Below are 17204 nucleotides of genomic sequence, written 5' to 3' on the forward strand. Positions count from 1 at the left end.
CACAGGAGGTGAGGAAACAAGTTCCCTTGACAATGAAGTATTTTCATTAAATGTTTACAGAGGTGAAATTCAGGGCCAGACAGCGTGTTTTAATGTAAGGTCTTAATAAATAAGACTCCAGTGTCTGCTGGTAGAAAAACCTACGCAGGAAATACCTGCAGTATTACATGTAAAGTGTCTATATTGTCTAGCCTGCACTAAAGAGTCTGAAATGAAAACTTATGCAGCATTTTAACGAGCAGAGTTCTGCTGCATGGTGACTCGGTGTTGCAGCGCTGCTGTGTATTACGTGTCCCGTGGTGCATTTAGACCCCCGCGAGCAAGACGCAAAAGCACATTCTCAGACACCGCAATACAATTCCTGATTTTTATTGTGAAACATTGATAGATTTAGGACAGATTAAGAACTTTTGTGTTACTGTAATGAAAAGAGCACCAGTTCTGAGGGAATAGACGTAGAATTGCAATATTTAGTGAAACGGTCATTGTACACTTAACTGTGTTTTATACCTAGGTACCCTAGTAGGTGGCTCTGTTAAAGAGAGCTTTCCCTTCCACTCAAACAGGATAGCCTTACAGTACTTATACCCTGCTGTGCTACATACTCAGCAGTGCTAGGTACATGCTTCTGGTTCTGTTGAAAAATAAAATTGAATCGTAACAAATCCCTGATGCAAGATACTTTGAGCACCCGCAGGAAAATGTCCATGTAAACAGCAATACATGATACAGTACACTTTTTAAATAACAGACAAGACAAATCCTATACCTGTTTGACAAGATACTGAACAGCTTTATGCTGAAGCTAATAAACACAATCGGAATCATGATGCACACTGACTTGATTTAAGACGCTCAGAATTAAGCCACGTAATTTGGGAAGAAAACTGTAAACATCGTGCCTGCCTCACACCAGGGTGACAGCGTGTGATCTCAGTGCGAGCTGTTACAGCAGGATTAGAATCTACGCGAACTGGTTACGCTCAATGCATGACAACTGTCACTGGCTGTGAGGAAAGGACAGAACACACTGGTACAGGCATCTCTGGCCAGTGTAGATTGTGGAGATACTGGTTGTATCTATTTTTCAAGTATGATGTGAAGCACCTACTGTCATAAGATCATCAAAACTTTAATGTTTTGATCAGCTTATTGCTTTTACTTCATCTCTTCCTCACATGATAAAAGAGGGAAAGAAGATGATGGTTAGGCACAAGCATGGAACCTCATTTCTTTCTCAGTCACAAATATTGGCCAAAAATGTGTATTGTTTAAGCAAGTTCCTCAGAAGAGAGCTGTAGTTTCTACAGCTGACTTCTTATTCATGGAACAGCTGCCCTTATATTTAACTTTTAGTATTTTTTACTTCTAAGAGGAATAAGGAGAACGCCCTCTAAGCTCTTACAGATTGAAGAGAACTCAATGTTAAAAACTCTCAGTCGCAAGCCTCTTTCACCCTGTGCTAACTGTACCTGATGTAAACAATGTACTTGTACACGGTTTTTACAGGGAACGCGGTCTTTCAGTTCCCTGCAACATCATCTGTTCAAAGGGGTTGTCTCCTGGGAAAGGTCAGGTGAAGAGACTAATCACACAGAAACGACAGTTTAAATGCCACAGAATTCAAGAACCGCCGTTGTTGGTTTGGATTTTTTTAAGTAATTCCAGTTCCTTACATTGGAATTCAAAGGGGAAAGAGAGAGAGTGGTAGGGACACCTTCCCTAAGACAGCTCAGCTCGAATATTTAGGCCCTGTCCTGCGTGACACAGATTTTCCTCGCCAGTGTTGTGACTTGAGATGTCGTCTCCACTCCCTTAATCCTGAATATGGTCCAATCACTAAATAGACAGAGCTCTCTTTTCCCACCCAGAAAACACTCAGCACTCACAGCTGCAGAACACAACTTTCTGCACTTTTTAAGAAGGTAAAAGGCAGACTTTTAAAAAGCACAATTCGCTTAACTGTGCATGATTAAAAACACCACTTCATGTAAGATAAGGGTACACTTGCCATTTTCCCCTCTGGATATAAAAGGATTATGAGATATCCAAATATGGAGGCATCAGTAAAAAGTATACTGCTGCTGTTACTAGTACATTACGATTTATGGAATAAAATTAACGCCCCAAAGAAATCTTCACAAATGAGAAAGCCATTTGTCAAAAACTGCAAGAAATGGTACACATTAAATATAAAACTCATATACAAAAAAGGGCTAACTTTTTTTAAAAAAGTTTGGACAGTTCCTTAAAATTATCTAGTTCATCGATTTGAGCCTACCACACACTTACTTTGGACTATAATAAAATAACTAGGAGAGATAAAATACTATTAAAATGCTTCAGTTGGAGAACCGAGGTACCAATCTTGATCACTGCATTAAAACTGCAGCATGTGTGCATAGCCGAGAAGAAACAGGTCTTACGCGCTGCTTCCCTCTTCTTCCTGCGTCATACCAGCACTGAACTCTGGAATCTGGTCTGCAAAGGACTGTGTCATCCATTGTCCATTAGGAACTTCCCCGAAGGACGACCCCTCACAGTACTGTGGATTGCTTCCTGCTAAAACAAAGTAAAATAATAGTTCACAGTTTAAAAAAATGCAGTTGATACCACTAACTAAAACTAAACGATGAAAATACGGATGACGCCACTAGCAAAAAAAACCTAAAACCACAAAGCGAATCCCAACCCCCCAAAACAACCCCGAAAAGAAAAATAAAAAAAGATATTTGCAGTTTCCATCTTTCCTCTCTATTTTTCAATCACCTACTCGGGCTGCAGTTCCCACATTTCTTTTGAGCATCTACTTTTGTAGATCCAGATCATTTCCTCAAATTATAATTTCTTCAAATCTGCTCTGAAGGGTGACTGCGTAGATATAAATTAGGAGTCTAAATGTTTAAAAGAATACCTCACTTTGCAGTGTGTCCTATGAATAAATTTTTTCTTCTGAAAAGGACATTCTCTTTGACAAAGTAGGGTAGACAGAATGCAAATTTCAATTCACAACCTGAGGTTAGGACTGAAAATTCAAGACTACTGAAGAAGGTGGTTACTCCAAGTTACTGCTTCTGCCATTGTTCTTCATTTTTTTTTTTTTTTAATTACAGTTGGTGCTATTTTGGGAAGCAAAATTCCCAGCTTCTTAATTACAGCTAGATTACTAGACTCGTCCTTCCAATCCTGCTCCTCCATCTGGCCCACCAGCAATGGAACCACCTCAATCGCACTGTTGTTTTATCTGTTCCACCATTCTCTTGCTTTGCTTTCCTTAGGAATGAAAAAAAAATGAAGTTCCAACCCTCTCTTTTGCTCCGAAAAGCATGATGCAGTTATGGAAGTCATTGTAGTTGAAGAGGTTTACTGTGTAAGTCGCTTGTTGTGTCTGTTTGTCAGATCTTGGGAGTCAGTCAGAGTTTGGGAAAACAGTTTGAAGTGGCAGACAGTTGATTTCAAATAAAGTAAATGACTTTTTTCTATTTCCCTCTCACAAAAACTATACATTCCCTCAATTACGTAAGAGTTTAACTGCTGCTATACGTCAAATATATTGTATGAATTGTGCAAGTTACTGAAAGGTAGAAAGTTAAGTATCTGTTTGTAAGTAATGGTTTACAGACTGAATGCCCCAAGCACCGCACGTTACCAGTTCCATTTGAAGAGAAACTGCACTGTTCACTTTCGTACGGTGCACGATCACAGTAAGCTCCTCCATACGCTGCTTCATAACCCGGATCGTATTTTTCTTCTTTGACAGCCATCTTTTTAGCATCCTCTGCCGAAAGAGAAGACCTCAAGTATTAATATTCAGAACAAAAACGATCAGAGCGTTTTTAATCAGAGAACACGTGAAAAAACAGCCACGCATTTTACAAGATAATTCCTGCTCCCCTTAGATAATTAAGATTCTACTAAAAAGAGAGCGGAATGTGTAATTCTACACCACATGATTAAGAGAAAATGGCACATCTCTTCCCTCCCCTTAAATTCTTTATTTCTTTTTGCTTGGGAAACTGCTGGTTGTTTTGTACATTACACTACATTTTAATAAAGGACTAACAAAATAACCACTATACCTTGTGCAAGTTGCAAGTCAAATGTGTACTGCACCTCCTGCACCTCTGTGTTTGGTGCGATGCCTTTCAGTTGATCCCTTAAGTCTTTCAGCTTTATGTAATAATGAACTTTGTCTTGCGCACGAGGAAACTGAGCGCATCTTGCACTGGATGATGGCATAACGTAGCAGAGCTTGAGACAAAGAGCAAGAAAAATAGCATTACTCGTCCCTGAACCATGAGCTAATATTTAGTGCATCGAGAATAACTTAACAGTTAAGCTCATTGTTTTAACTCTTTGTACAAACTTCAGCTAATGCCACGGGTGGTTGTGGGAGAGGATAAAAGGAGCCTTTCATTTTTCTTGGCCAGCTAGGCGTCTTGCCCTAAAGAGAGGGGCTGATGATCAGCTGCTGAAGCGAGGACATTTTCACCAGTTGTTTATGTGCTGCAGGAGAAGCAGTACCAGTAGGTGTTACAAGAAGTACAATTTACAAGTGTGTGCCGGAGAGCGGAGCACACTCCAGAGCTCCCTGAGCAAGCGGAGCTCTGAGCCAGGAAGCCCCCAGAGGAGTACGTGATAGCACGCAAGCACCCCCAACTGCCGAGGGTGGCATCCCGGGTTAATTACCCTGGCTTCTTGGCCAAGTGCGTCTGCATCACACTTGCCAGGGTTTGAAACTCTGGAGCTAGCGTGGTTGAAGCCAACAGCCCTAACTAAAGACATAAAGTTAGTTCAGGAAAAAGGAACTGTATCCAATACTTTCATTACCACGCAGTATTTATGAACAGATACTAGTAAAGAGGATTACTTATCTTTCTCACAAATATATCTACTGCAGAAGTCTTTAAGAGCTACTTAAGAAGCAAGCACTTTATCACCAACAGTTCTTCAGGCTCTGATGGCAACACTTCACCTTTAGAGAAGGACAGCTTAAACCGAGCTTAAACTTGCAGCATTAGTAATTTGGGATAGAAATAAAAACAACCCAAACTTTTGAACTGACAAGGTAATGATGCTTTGGAATAAGCTACCTTGGCAGGTAGTGCAATTGCTTTTGCCTTAACATGTTTATAAGAACATCTTAAACAAACCTATTTGTGATGATGCACAGCTGGTCTCTTGAGATATCTTCCAGCACTAGATGTCTATGACTAATGCGCTCTTCGTCAAACTGTTTGTTTTATCTTAAGTGCCCAATTTAATTTCAAGCTGCAGATCAGCTCACAAAGACTGAGTCTGGCGGAAGTGCTTGGGCATGTCCAGATCCAGTAACGCTATAGCTGTAGTGTGTAACAGCACAACGATGGACTTGCTAGTCTTGCTCCCCCACTGGGGCACTACTAGCACCATGGTTGTGTTCAGTATCAAAATTCAGTAATACAAACATACAGGGAACTGGACACAGAAAATCAGATGAAAGTAGATGATGGTTATCACAAAAGCACGTGTATTTTATTCGCATTTTAGATAGTCCTCAGAGAATGCACTAACCTACTAACCATAGTACACCACTTCCCAAATAAAGTCTGCAAGTCTGAAGAAGCTGCATTAAAGATGTGTCTGAAAATCGCGCTGTCCCCCTTTCTCTATTTAAGTAAAAGCCTTTCACATCCCTTGTACTTTGAGCCAACTTTGACGTTATCGTAAGTGTGTGAAAGGCCTGAGACTTTGTTAGTTTTGAAATAACCAAAATGGAGTGCCTGGCTTTTGTTTCTCAGTATCAATACTTACAGTTTCTGTATCTGGCACCTTGTGTGGCTGCAGTCCAAATTCCAAGTTCTTAACTTTTATTCCAAAAACTTCTTTACTAAAAATTTCATAAATACCTAAAATGAAAAGAAGATAGGATAAGTGGACAAAAAAAAAAAAAAAGCTACTGATGGAACAAATTTATTTAAAACCAGGGTTCTCACATTTTCCATTGAAAGCTGCTATACGAGGTTTATACTTTTGTAACTTCTGCATCAGAATTCGCCCTCCTTCCCGAAACTCTTTGCTAAAAGAGAAAGTACTCAAAATTATAATCACAACTATTAATTCATTAACAAGCACGATATTCCCCCCCTTGTTATCCTACCTGGAGAGGTCTTTGCTTCCAGGTGTTGTCCTTTCAACCATGTTTGTAAATCCAATCCCATATTTATGTGGCAAGGTGTGGTCATCCATGTGGTTCAGCTGTTCGTTACTTAGACCAGACATGAACAGACACTTCCCTGTAAAGCAGGAAGATATGCATCTGCCTTTTTCTAAGGAAAAGAAAACCAACACCCCCCCACCACCACCACTATCAGAGTACTGGAACGCTAAAGGAAGAGTCTGCTTCTTGGTAAAGGAGGCGATTAGTCTGGCTAGTCTGCAGAACACTGGAGAAATACCCGAGCCTGATCAACAAGTCTGCTGGACACCAGAAGAATTTTGACTGGAGTGTCACAGGGCTGCAAATTAGCCCACGTGGAGCCCCCTGCAGAGTTCAGGTATGATCTTTCTTTATGAGAACATGCTGCAGAAAACGTTATTTAAATGGAAAAATACCTAGAAAAAAAATACCTGTCTGGAGAATCAGGTATGCTAGATGCATATGCCTGCTGGGAAAGGGCAATGGTTTTCGCTTTTTCAACAGTTATCTTGTTTAGCAGAGGTGAATAAATGCAAACAGAAGAGGGCTTGCTGAAATGCATTTTTGGGAAAATGTGTATAGTTTTATTTTATATCAGAAATTGATGCCTATTGACTTACCCTTGGTAACTCAAGTACTAGAGATTTAATTTTTATTCGTCATGTTGCACACTAACAGGCCAAGAAGTTATTTGGTAATACGGTCTAGTAAACTGTGTTTACATGACAATTCTAAACCTGCATTGAACGTCACTGATTATTCCTCTTTTACTCCTTTTTATGTACGGTATTTGACAGAAGTAGTTATGGGATTTAAATCACTCTTGGACGGTTAAAAGAAAAATCCCTCTCTGCATCCAAAAAAAAAAAAAAAAGGCAAGAAACAAAACCCAAACCAGTTTAATTAAAATGCCACAAGTTCTAACAAAGTTCTGCAAACTCTATGAGAGGAAAGAAAACAAAAACGTACAAAAATGGTTTCCAGGTCCAGGGTAATGATGTCCTTTGTAAGCTGCCATCAAGCCAGGGTTTATGCCAATCTACAAAGATACCAGTCCATTTTAACAATGAGAACATGGCTCACTAGTCAGGAATTTAATCAAGTTACAGTAAGGACACTTATTCAATTCTCTTTAAGTTACTGTCAATAAACAAAACTGTGTTAATGGTACCTTCCATCATTACTTAAAAAAAAAATTGACAAGTTTATAGCAGTGTCTCATTTAGATGAGCAATGTCAAAAGAGCAGCTCACAGCCTGTTTTACAGCCACTGGTGTAGTGCTTCCAGTAAATAGTGTCAAGTAACGGTCTCTCATGACTACGTATTATATGTAAGCCTTGGACTTCTCAGAAGTTAGAACTATGTTACTATGATTTTTAACAGAAAACACAAAGCAGCTCTACACACAGGAAACAGTTTATATACTTTATCTTGCAAGATCTTGCCATGTAAGCAATATAGATAAGTAAGCAGAAGGAACGTAAATCATACGCAGTGAGCGCAGACTGTTCACTTTTCTACCGACTTTTGTAACTGTGAGTTACTTACTATTACAATGTCCAGATCAAAGGTCAAAATATCAGGTAAAGTCTTGGTTAGAAGTTCAGCTTCAGATACACCATTAAAACGGTCCACTTTTCTTTTGACTTTAAAAGTATCTGTGATCTTTTCTTGTTTGCCTTTTGACTTGGCTGATTTTTCCTTTTTAGCAGCAGGCTTTTTGGGTTGCTTTGGCTCAGTTGCTTTGGCTTTTCTTTTCCTTCCTCCTTTTTTAACTTCTGAAACACACAGCAAATATCCTTTTTGTATATTTCTAATGTTGCAGTGTGGATATTCAAAAAGACTAAATGTATGGACATAAAAAGAGATCAGATAAATAAATTTACCCTCAAAAATCATTAATTTAAACAATTATCAGATGAATCTTGGTTTTGCAGGCTGAACATAGAGCTAGCTTGGGTCTCTCTGTACCACAGACACACACACTACTCACAGGCAACCATGTTGATTTAGGATACAAACCAAGAATAACCTCATGAGTAGGTTATGTTGTTTACATGCTGCATGCAACAATCCTTTGGAAACAGTTTAATTTCTTTTGGAGGTTATGCCAGAACATCAAAGCTTATGTTCCAAGGAATGCGATACGAAGTTCTAGCCTACTATTCACACTTCAGCTTCTAAATATGGAAGTTGATTGTTACAGATTACACAACATACTGAAGAAACTGAACAGCATGTCCAAAGCAGAAGGTCTCAAAGATTACCTACAGCATAAGGTTTGTCAGGAACACAAACACACAGGCCAAACGCTACATAAGCTACTTACAATTTGTTGATTACAGAATAGATACTGTCCAGTGCATCATATAGCAAGGTAACGTATGAGAGCTTCAGGATCTCAATTTGAATGAGTGACACCAAACATTAATTTTTATTTACAAAACGCAAACATAAAGTAGTCACTGTTCACTCATTTGAAACTTCCTCATCTTCTGGCCGCTAACGCTTAGAGATTCAATCAGCACAGGTACGGATCATGACATGACGACCCAGAGATTGCTCTCTATCCTTGTTCATTAATAACATCGAGTTGCAGAACACAACTTCAAAAGTATGACATACTTAGCAGCAATCAGCAAAGAGTCAAGGTGATCTATTGCTTTAAAATTGAGACTTCATCTTATGTTCAAAATTTCTAGATGAAACTCTCCTTCAGATGAAAAATAAATACCGTGGATACCAGGGCACTGCCCTAAGTCTGCAAACTTTTTTTGGGCTGTTTTTGTTTGCACTCGGCTTTCTTACAAGAAGGACAAAAGTCATGTGAAATTCCCACCACGTCATGGGAACAACTGCTTAGGAGAGCTCTAAGTAACAGTACTCAAGCTATAGTCTAGTTACAGTGAAGAAGAGACTGCACAGACCTCGTGAGGCACATAAACAGCTTTTCTTTCCCACCCCTTGAAGAACCATGGGGTTTTTCATGTGACGGCAAAATGCCACAGATACATCCAACTCAGAGCAGTCGGAGTATTTCAAATGAAGCAGGACAATGTTCTCCTAACTCTCATGCTGATCAGGTACCTACCAACCAGACACTGTGATGAAAGATGAACAATGCCAGGGCAGCCTTTCAGACAGTAATCCTAAAAATTTTACTTTTTTCATCACAGCAGGTAGCTAGACTCCAAATCTGTGCCTTTCATATATGCTCTGGTAAATTTCACACACATTTGGTAAATCTTCAAGCCCTGCCTTTGAAGGCCTTACTCAACTTTCAAATCTTACAAAAATATTAGGGAACAGCTTCATAACAGAAGATTACGGTTGTCTAAAAATACCTGAAAGTGCAGTCAAACAGTGTGCTCATGGTGACAGCATGTTATCCAATAATAAAGCTGCAAAAGAAGCCTGACTATATGGCACTTAAGATGCATCCTAACTATAGTGAGTAATACAGTGAATGAATAGAGCAGTTGCAACTGTTTGAAACTGGAGGTTTTCTTCCCATGATTTCATCTGGCCAAGCATTACAACTGAAAAAAAAAAACCTGAAGCTTATAAAAGGATGCACTTCAACAAGCATTGTCATTGCATGAACTGGCTGATAGATTACCTCGGTACAGAGAGCTCTGACCTGTATCTATATGTTAAAAGCAAGATGAAACTCAGTGTGTGAATATTTGCTACAGAATCAGAACTTAAGCATGGTAGAGATGACTGCCTTTTTTGTGTGGTAAAGAGCAAGCATAAGAGTAACAGAACAAGGGATCTTTTCTTGGCATGGTTAGCATAAAGCCTAAGCGTACAAAATCCTGGTGGGGGAAAAGAAAGGCAACGTACGAGTGCATAAAGTACAAAACTTGTGTCACATACAAGACACTTTCCAGCATTGTTTGTATTTGTTTAAATAAGCCTCACTAAAACAATCAATCCTTAGTGCATATAAGCAATTAACTATTTGTGACTACTACAACACACTAAAACACCATTTAAACAAAAATATTTCAAATAAACAGTATCATACTGTACTTCTCCTGCAGAAATAAAAAACAAAAATTAACTCAGACTGAAAAAAGAAAACTTTTCTAAGGTAATATTAAAAACCACAAAATCAACTAAAAATGATACGTTTATCTATTGAAGCAAAAATCTGCTTTTCCTGCAACAAGATAATTTTGTGAGCCTGAACAACGTGAACACTGTCACCTGGGTTTACATCCTATCTTTTTAATTGTCTGGTAACAAATGCTACTTAAAGAATACAATTAATGAATACTTCCTCAGAGAGCATCAAGAAATCCAATAGGCCCAAAGAAGCAGTTTAAGATGAATAATTTTTTCCCCTGATCGACTACTAACTTGCGATTTTAGCTCACTTAGCACAGCCCATTCAAACTACCTTTTGGAGGCTCCTGAGCAATGTTTGGCTCTGGAATGCCCTCTAGAGTCGGCTGCTCAGTCATGATCTCCATGCTAGGTGCTGCAGTCATCATTTGATGGAACGGAAATGCGTAGAAAGCTTGAGCTTGCTGAAGATACGCGTAGTATCTTAGAAAAGGAGAAAAAAAAGAGACATAATTTATCAACAATTCGGTACATCACTAAATTTCTAAGTAGACTGTAAACATCAGTCTTTATCAAAGCTGGCATGTACTGCACTTACATTCTCTGACGACTCTATTAACAAGGCAGTAAATTATCCAAATCCACTAAGCAGTCTGACTGCTTAGCTGGTATCAGGGGATGTTAAACCCAACATTAACAGCACAGTTCTCTTGTGATTACTGTAATGTGGAAGAATCACAGCATTTGTAACTGAAGCATACAGCTTTTCCCTTTTTTTCCTGAAAAAACACTCTGTAGCACACACTACCAAGGCAACCTGTCTATCGAACATGCCAACAATTTACAATACAAGCAAGTTAAAACTCTTTGGACTTCAAGTTTCCCAAGTTTTAGATTTTCTTAATGTTACATCAGTTACTTTGTCTGACACGATAGAGAATGGATGAATCACTCTGGGCTACAAAGCATTATGAATATACACAGCATTAGTTACTATGCAGATTATTAAACAGCTTTAACAAATCGTGTGGCAGATGTTGTCCAGTTATCGCACACTGGATCCCAACACGAATATTGCACTTATTCTACACAGAAGTGTTCACACACACAGATTCAGTCTCCTTCCATGCACAAAGACATTTTTCCATATACAGCTCTTTTGCTCCACACATTTATTAGTCACATACAGCCCTCACACCCCAACACAAACTTCTGCTTCATACTGTCATTCCCTCCTACCTACACAGCTGCCTTCTTGTCCATAGATTCTATTGCCACATAAAGACATAGAAAAGATTTCGTGAAGAGTAAGTTTTCAGGAAATAATTTTATCACCTCAGAGCTATTCATAAAAACACCAAATAATTTTTAGATATATAGAAATATCTCAAAAGAAGGGACCATTCTCTATTACACAATGGGTATTTAAGAATCCCACTGTAAACCAGATTTATGCCAGAACAGCCTACAGTCTTGCGATCAGGCCGCTGATTTTGAACCAAATACCTGCCCTGAATCAAGGAGAATAAATTTCAACATAGGGCTGTCAGATTCCTGGGGAAGTTGCCTAACAAAGTCATGGAGGACTTTCAGAGTACAGTAAATACCTCAACCCCCCCTGCTGGAACAGTTCCATTCTATATAAAATACTTGTGCAGTTACTGAACAGAACAAAAGTGATCCTCAGATTTATATTAGGAAACACAACTGAGACATGTAGAATCCAGTTGATAATGTAATAAATGCTTAATTAAACAGAGCAGAATGGAGTGAGTAAGAAAGACATCTAACCCAAGAACAGCCTCTAACAATAAGTCTTCTTATAATACACGCCTTCTTACTTTATGCGTATATAAAGTCGCCTTCTTATAAAGGGAATAAAATTCCCTTTAAACAGAGGAAAATTTGCACCATATCGTGGACAGGTCCTCTAACCACATGGTAATGAGATGAAAGAGAGCTTTTACCCCCACCTCTAACCCTCATATGTATTTTTTTATATCTTTTTTCTTGGACGGGTTCAGAAACACAATGTTTTGTTATTGATGTATGTATTACAGAACACATAAATAAACATTTACAGTTCCATGAGGAAAAGGTAGTGATTTAACCCCCCCTTCAGTTTATGCTAAAAATGAAAGAAAAAGAGAGCAGAGAAAAAGATAGTCCACTGGAACAAAACCAAATATTAAATAATTTAAAAATCCACCTCTACACACACAGGCCTCCGCTGCATCCATGAGCACGCACGTCTGTCTGAACACCCCGCAGGCCCCCTCCCCGCTGCAGCCCCAACGAACGCCCGCGCCCCTTCCCACCGGGGCTGCCGCCCCCCCCCGGCCTGTCTGCCGTCACACCGGGTACGACCGCCAACCCCACGCACCCTCCCACGCAGAGCCCCCGCTCCGGCCACCTCCCCCGGCGCCCACCCGGGATACACAAACACGGCATCGCGCCCCACGGCCCAGCGCCTCCCGCCACCCCCACAGGCGCAGAGGGCCGCCCCACGGCCCCGGGCCCATCTCGCCGCGGGGGGGGGGGGGGGGGGAAGGAGGAGAAGGACAACGGCGATCCCCCAATGCGAGGCCCAAGCGCGGCCCCGGGCCCCCGCCGGTACCTGCCCAACTCCTCGGCCTCCATGCCCGGGCGCGGAGCCTCCCGCCGCCGCCGGGGCTATTGTCACCGCCCGCCCCGGCCGCCCCCCGCCGCCCCCTCCCCCCGCGCCTCAGCGCCCCAGCCGACCTGCCGGGCAGCCCCGCGTCACGTGAGCGGCGGCGGCCAATGGGAGCGCGCAGCCGGCCGGCCGGCCCGGCGAGGGGGGCGCGGCGAGAGGGCGGTGCCAGCGCCGGCGGGGGCGCGAGGCGGCTCCCCGCGGCCCCGGGCCGGGAGGAGCCGCTCGGTGTGAGGGTTTCGGGGCCTACGTCACGACTTATTCCGCGTCACCCGCAGTAGGGTCTCGACAACACCCCCCCACACACACACACCCAGCACCCCCGCCGCCATGCAGGCGGAGGGGATGACGCACGTCCGGCGCGTAACGTGCGTCCAACGGCAGCCCCGGGGGCGGGCGTCGCTGGGGGCCGCGGCCCGCAGCCGGTTCTCCAGCCGCCGGGCTTCCCTGTGCGAGCCCCTCCGTGAGGAGGCGCCGCCTCCCCGGGCCCTCCCCGCGGCCATGCCCGCCGGCGTGCCGTGGCCCACCTACCTGAAGACGCTGGCGGCCAGCATGCTGGCCATGTTCGCCGGCGCCGAGGTCGTGCACAGGTACTACCGGCCTGACCTTGTAAGTGCTCGGGTGGGGCCGCCCGCTGGCTGCGTGGCGGAGGCCGGTAGCGTGCCCGCGGGACGGAGGGTCCGCCGGAGCGGGGGGGGTGGGGGGGGGTGGTGTTAGAAAACAGCTTTCGGGCTGGCGGCGTGGCACCGAAAATAAAGCAGCTACGCGGGCTGATTCAAAAGGGGTCTCTGCTGTGGGAAGCAGGTTTTTGAAAAGAGCGTGCAAAAGTGGATACGTGGGATTTAAATAGACTTCGCCCCCCAGTAATGGAAATGAAGATGAGCAAAAGTTTACGTTAGAAACAGTCTTGACTCTCGGTCTGCCGTTATCCAAATTGCAGTCACAGATTACTAAGCTCCAACTGAGACCATCCACCAGGGACAGTAATGGTTGATGTGGGCTCTTGGAGGCCTTCTAACTTGTAAGCCTTGCCTCATCCTCCTGCTCGTGTATACTTTTTGCTTTTTTAAAAAAAAATGGGCTATTTTCAAATCAGAAATAAGTTAAAAAATCACTGTGCTTGAGCTGTCATGTCAAAATTTAAGCAATGAGGCTTATATCGTTGATAGATACATAAGAATTTATGTATTTTAATAGTCTCTGCTGTAGCCTCCATTACAGGCAAATAGGCATATGTATTCAGAATGATCTAATGGTTCCCACCTCTTTAAACTAGCATGAATTTTGAGGAGGTATGGTTCTTGAAATGTCATCTGGTATCTTTTCCTTTTTTAAATTTCACCTCCAGTTCAGTGCTTAATTTCTAAACCATAAAGGTAGAAGCGGTGAAACTTTTTCTTCTGTCACCAGGAGAAAGAATATGTGTGGAAACTTCAACTGTACTAGACATCTCAACCACGCTTACTTAAATGGCAAAAAGCAGCTTTGTTTCTTTAAAACAAACTGTCCATTCTTCCTTTTTTCTCCTTCTTTTCACATCCTATTTTGCAACTTGAAAATAAAAGTCAAATTACAAAAAGGTAATAGGTTAATTTTTAAGATGTTTTGCATGTAAGAATTATACTCTGCTCAAAAAAAGAGGGCAGTATAATCACAATTTAGCTATAATGCTGTCTCTTACAGAGCATGCTAATTTACTGGTTTGTGAGTTTAGTTTTTCTTCTGCCACAACACTGACGTCTCTCTCCATTTTTAACAGAGTATACCTGAAATACCTCCTAAGCCTGGAGAACTGAAAACAGAACTGTTGGGTCTAAAAGCAAGATCAAGCAAAGTTCAAACTTCACAACAGTGATCAGAATTTACGTACCTTGTGAAAAGTAGAACTGATAAAATATTTGTTCAACTCTCTCAACTGCAGAAATCCACATGTGAAATACTGTACTCCGTTAATACTTTTGTTTCCTTTAAGCAGAGTTACAGGCAGCATTAAAAATAAATGTACCATGAATACAGTTGTTTAAAGTCCAATCGGTTGTGTGCCAAAATGCTGATGATTTCTTAGTCTTGACTGCAGTGTAAGTATCCTTCAGAACAAAAGATGTAAACTCACATTGGCAAGTCTGACAGAATTTGAAACTTTTAAGCTGATTAACAAGTACAGGACGTTTACCGTATTGAAAAGTCAAGCTTTTATGGCCCCTCATTAGCCTCAATAAGCTTACCTGTTCATCTGTAGTAGAACCTTTTAAACTTTTAACTCGGTATTACTGGCCGTAACCCAGAACGTGAGACAGTAAGCGATGGCACATACAAATAAGAAAGATTCCTTATTGCAGCGCTTCTTGCCCTGGACTCCTGCTAACGCTGGCTGGCTGCTGTAACAGCAGTTAGCGTTGGCTTTCTGTCTGTATTACTGACAGGAAATCTACTTTGGTCCACTGTAAGGCTGGGGAGGATCTTACAACTTGATTGTTAAAATGGGGCAAATGTACACAGATTACACTGAAATCATGTACGTGTGTACTCCATTTGGGCATCTTCTGTTTACGGCTGATTTTGATAGCTCTAAATATACAAAACTCTGAAATAACAAGGGCAGGTTTACCTTTCAGTCCTGAAATAGGATCACCACAAAACTCTCGCACCAGGAACTCGGGAAGATACACAAAGTCAACATCCTGCAAAGATGGTACGACAACACGTTTCTGGATGGTACGCAGTAGAGCTTGTGAAGGTTGGGGATTGCTTTACCTTGAGAAAGGTACCCAGACAGGGCACAGCTTCATCCTCAGTTCTCCCTCAGGCTTAACTCGGGAGAGAAAACCACAAGCTGACAGATTATCCATTAAGGAATCAAAAACGCTTCCTAATTCCTACTTGGCAAAGTACTTGGAGCTCCTGCAATAGCAGAGGCATCCAGAAATGATCACTGAAAGTGCTACTTTTACATCTGTTCCAGCTGTGAAGCTGTTATGTATGTTTGCATAAAGTGGAGTGGTTTTCCCCAGAAGAAAGGTTTGTAGTTCCTCTGCACGTGCCCGTGCCTCTGCTCTCACACGGGTTTGCAGTTATTGGCTGATCCCGAAGAGCAGCTGAGGCGGGATGAGACGCTCTCCTGCTCTTGCGTGCCCGCGTGGATGCTCAGGCTGCGGCCTGTACTTGGTGTTAGGGGTGACAGGGTCTCTGTCTCAGCAGTCGTCGACAGAAGGCCTCAAGTAAACCTCAGAGGTTAAGCCCAAATGAAATCAACCAATGACAACATCTTACTAGGTCCAGTTCTGGTGAAACTACTTTTTCATTCCCTGTACCTAAACAAAGCTGAGATTGACAACCTTCCACCGCAGTGTACGATAAAGTTTACTGAAGAGACAAGACGGGGCAGATCAGCAGTATTTTGTTGCTGTTCTGACTAGGGCAGGAATAGCAGTTTCTCAGGTATCCCTTTAAAGAGCCAGGATTCACCAACCCTTGCCCTGTTACTCACGCTTTGTCAGTGTCACCTCTGTCATTATGTTGTTGACTTCTGAGATGAAAGATGTGTTTCTCCCTATTTTTTAAAGGCTTTTCAGATCTAAAGGCTGCAGAGGGAAGTAACGTGCTAATTTGGATTGAATTTCTAAACGTATCCCGCTACTAATGGAAACTGAGCAACAGGGAGCATCCATTGCACCCCAGCCCTTTCTAGCACCGAGGGAACCGTTCCAATGAGTGCCCCCCTAGGAACAGCAAAGCTGACAGTACACCAGGTTTGTAACAGCGGAGGCAACACCTCTAGAATCAGTGTGACTGCAGCACTGAGAGAAATAGCCTCAGTATGACTGCGGGACACTTCTTCCAGCATTGACGCCCTTTTAGTTCAGAGCCGACCAAAAAAAAAGTAACGCAAGCTTACAACTGCATTTTGTGCTTATTAATAGCAAATAGTTGCCACTCCAGGGTAGAGAAAGCAGCTGGACCACAGCTATGTTGCACATGTTCCTCAGCTGAGGAAGATGAAGCAGCTCAAAGCATGACTCAAGTGTGCTCTTTATTATTTCTGAAATCGAATCAGGTATGTCATCCCAAAACCAATCAAGGTATTAAGAACTTCATCTGGGTAACAGAGCAAAGGTCACTTAAGTCTACAAGTAATTAACAGATTAAGAATACTGTAGCAAGCATCCCTATGCTTGCAGTACTCCGGTTTGTTAGCTGCAGAAGCCCTCTTAACCAACCATACAGTAAGCCTGAACCACGTTTGCTACTCAGGCGGGTCAAACAAAGATATAGAGGGGTGCGTA

At 42.1% G+C, this 17204-nt stretch overlaps 2 protein-coding genes across 4 annotated transcripts; one reads left to right on the forward strand and one right to left on the reverse strand.

The window, feature by feature from the left end:
* Nucleotides 1-353: 353 nt before the first annotated feature.
* On the reverse strand, nt 354-13126 carry TDG (thymine DNA glycosylase). 3 transcript variants are annotated; one of them, XM_087766843.1, is made up of 10 exons: nt 12993-13126; nt 10585-10733; nt 7728-7957; nt 7148-7217; nt 6140-6275; nt 5976-6058; nt 5794-5888; nt 4080-4251; nt 3650-3778; nt 354-2562 (listed from the first exon to the last, which is right to left on the reverse strand). In XM_087766843.1, exons 2-10 carry the CDS (start codon nt 10676-10678, stop codon nt 2423-2425), a joined length of 1149 nt encoding a protein of 382 aa, XP_087622969.1. In that variant the 5' UTR covers nt 10679-10733; nt 12993-13126; the 3' UTR covers nt 354-2422. The 3 variants fall into 3 exon arrangements, with proteins under 3 accessions (XP_087622969.1, XP_087622967.1, XP_087622966.1); XM_087766841.1 differs by lacking the exon at nt 12993-13126 and adding an exon at nt 12868-12968 and having other exon boundaries at nt 354-2559; XM_087766840.1 differs by lacking the exon at nt 12993-13126 and adding an exon at nt 12868-12968.
* A 125-nt stretch (nt 13127-13251) lies between these two features.
* UQCC6 (ubiquinol-cytochrome c reductase complex assembly factor 6) lies at nt 13252-15033 on the forward strand. The gene is made up of 2 exons (XM_009465861.2): nt 13252-13530; nt 14681-15033. Exons 1-2 carry the CDS (start codon nt 13252-13254, stop codon nt 14774-14776), a joined length of 375 nt encoding a protein of 124 aa, XP_009464136.2. The 3' UTR covers nt 14777-15033.
* The last annotated feature ends 2171 nt before the right edge of the window (nt 15034-17204 follow it).

This window comes from Nipponia nippon, unplaced genomic scaffold (assembly GCF_047370975.1).
Source record: "Nipponia nippon isolate SJK-2023a ecotype South Korea unplaced genomic scaffold, ASM4737097v1 scaffold_3, whole genome shotgun sequence".
In the NCBI taxonomy this organism is placed as follows: Eukaryota; Metazoa; Chordata; class Aves; order Pelecaniformes; family Threskiornithidae; genus Nipponia; species Nipponia nippon.

What these genes read in the sequence shown, in the direction of transcription:
- UQCC6 (XM_009465861.2), top strand. Translation starts at nt 13,252, where the DNA reads ATGCAGGCGGAGGGGATGACGCACGTCCGGCGCGTAACGTGCGTCCAA. An exon ending in GGTACTACCGGCCTGACCTT is followed by an intron (nt 13,531 to 14,680) that starts GTAAGTGCTCGG and finishes CATTTTTAACAG; the next exon opens with AGTATACCTGAAATACCTCC.
- TDG (XM_087766840.1), bottom strand. Translation starts at nt 12,890, where the DNA reads ATGGAGGCCGAGGAGTTGGGCAG. An exon ending in TGCTCAGGAGCCTCCAAAAG is followed by an intron (nt 7,958 to 10,584) that starts GTAGTTTGAATG and finishes TGTGTGTTTCAG; the next exon opens with AAGTTAAAAAAGGAGGAAGG. An exon ending in TGGACCTGGAAACCATTTTT is followed by an intron (nt 6,276 to 7,147) that starts GTACGTTTTTGT and finishes CCTGCTTTACAG; the next exon opens with GGAAGTGTCTGTTCATGTCT.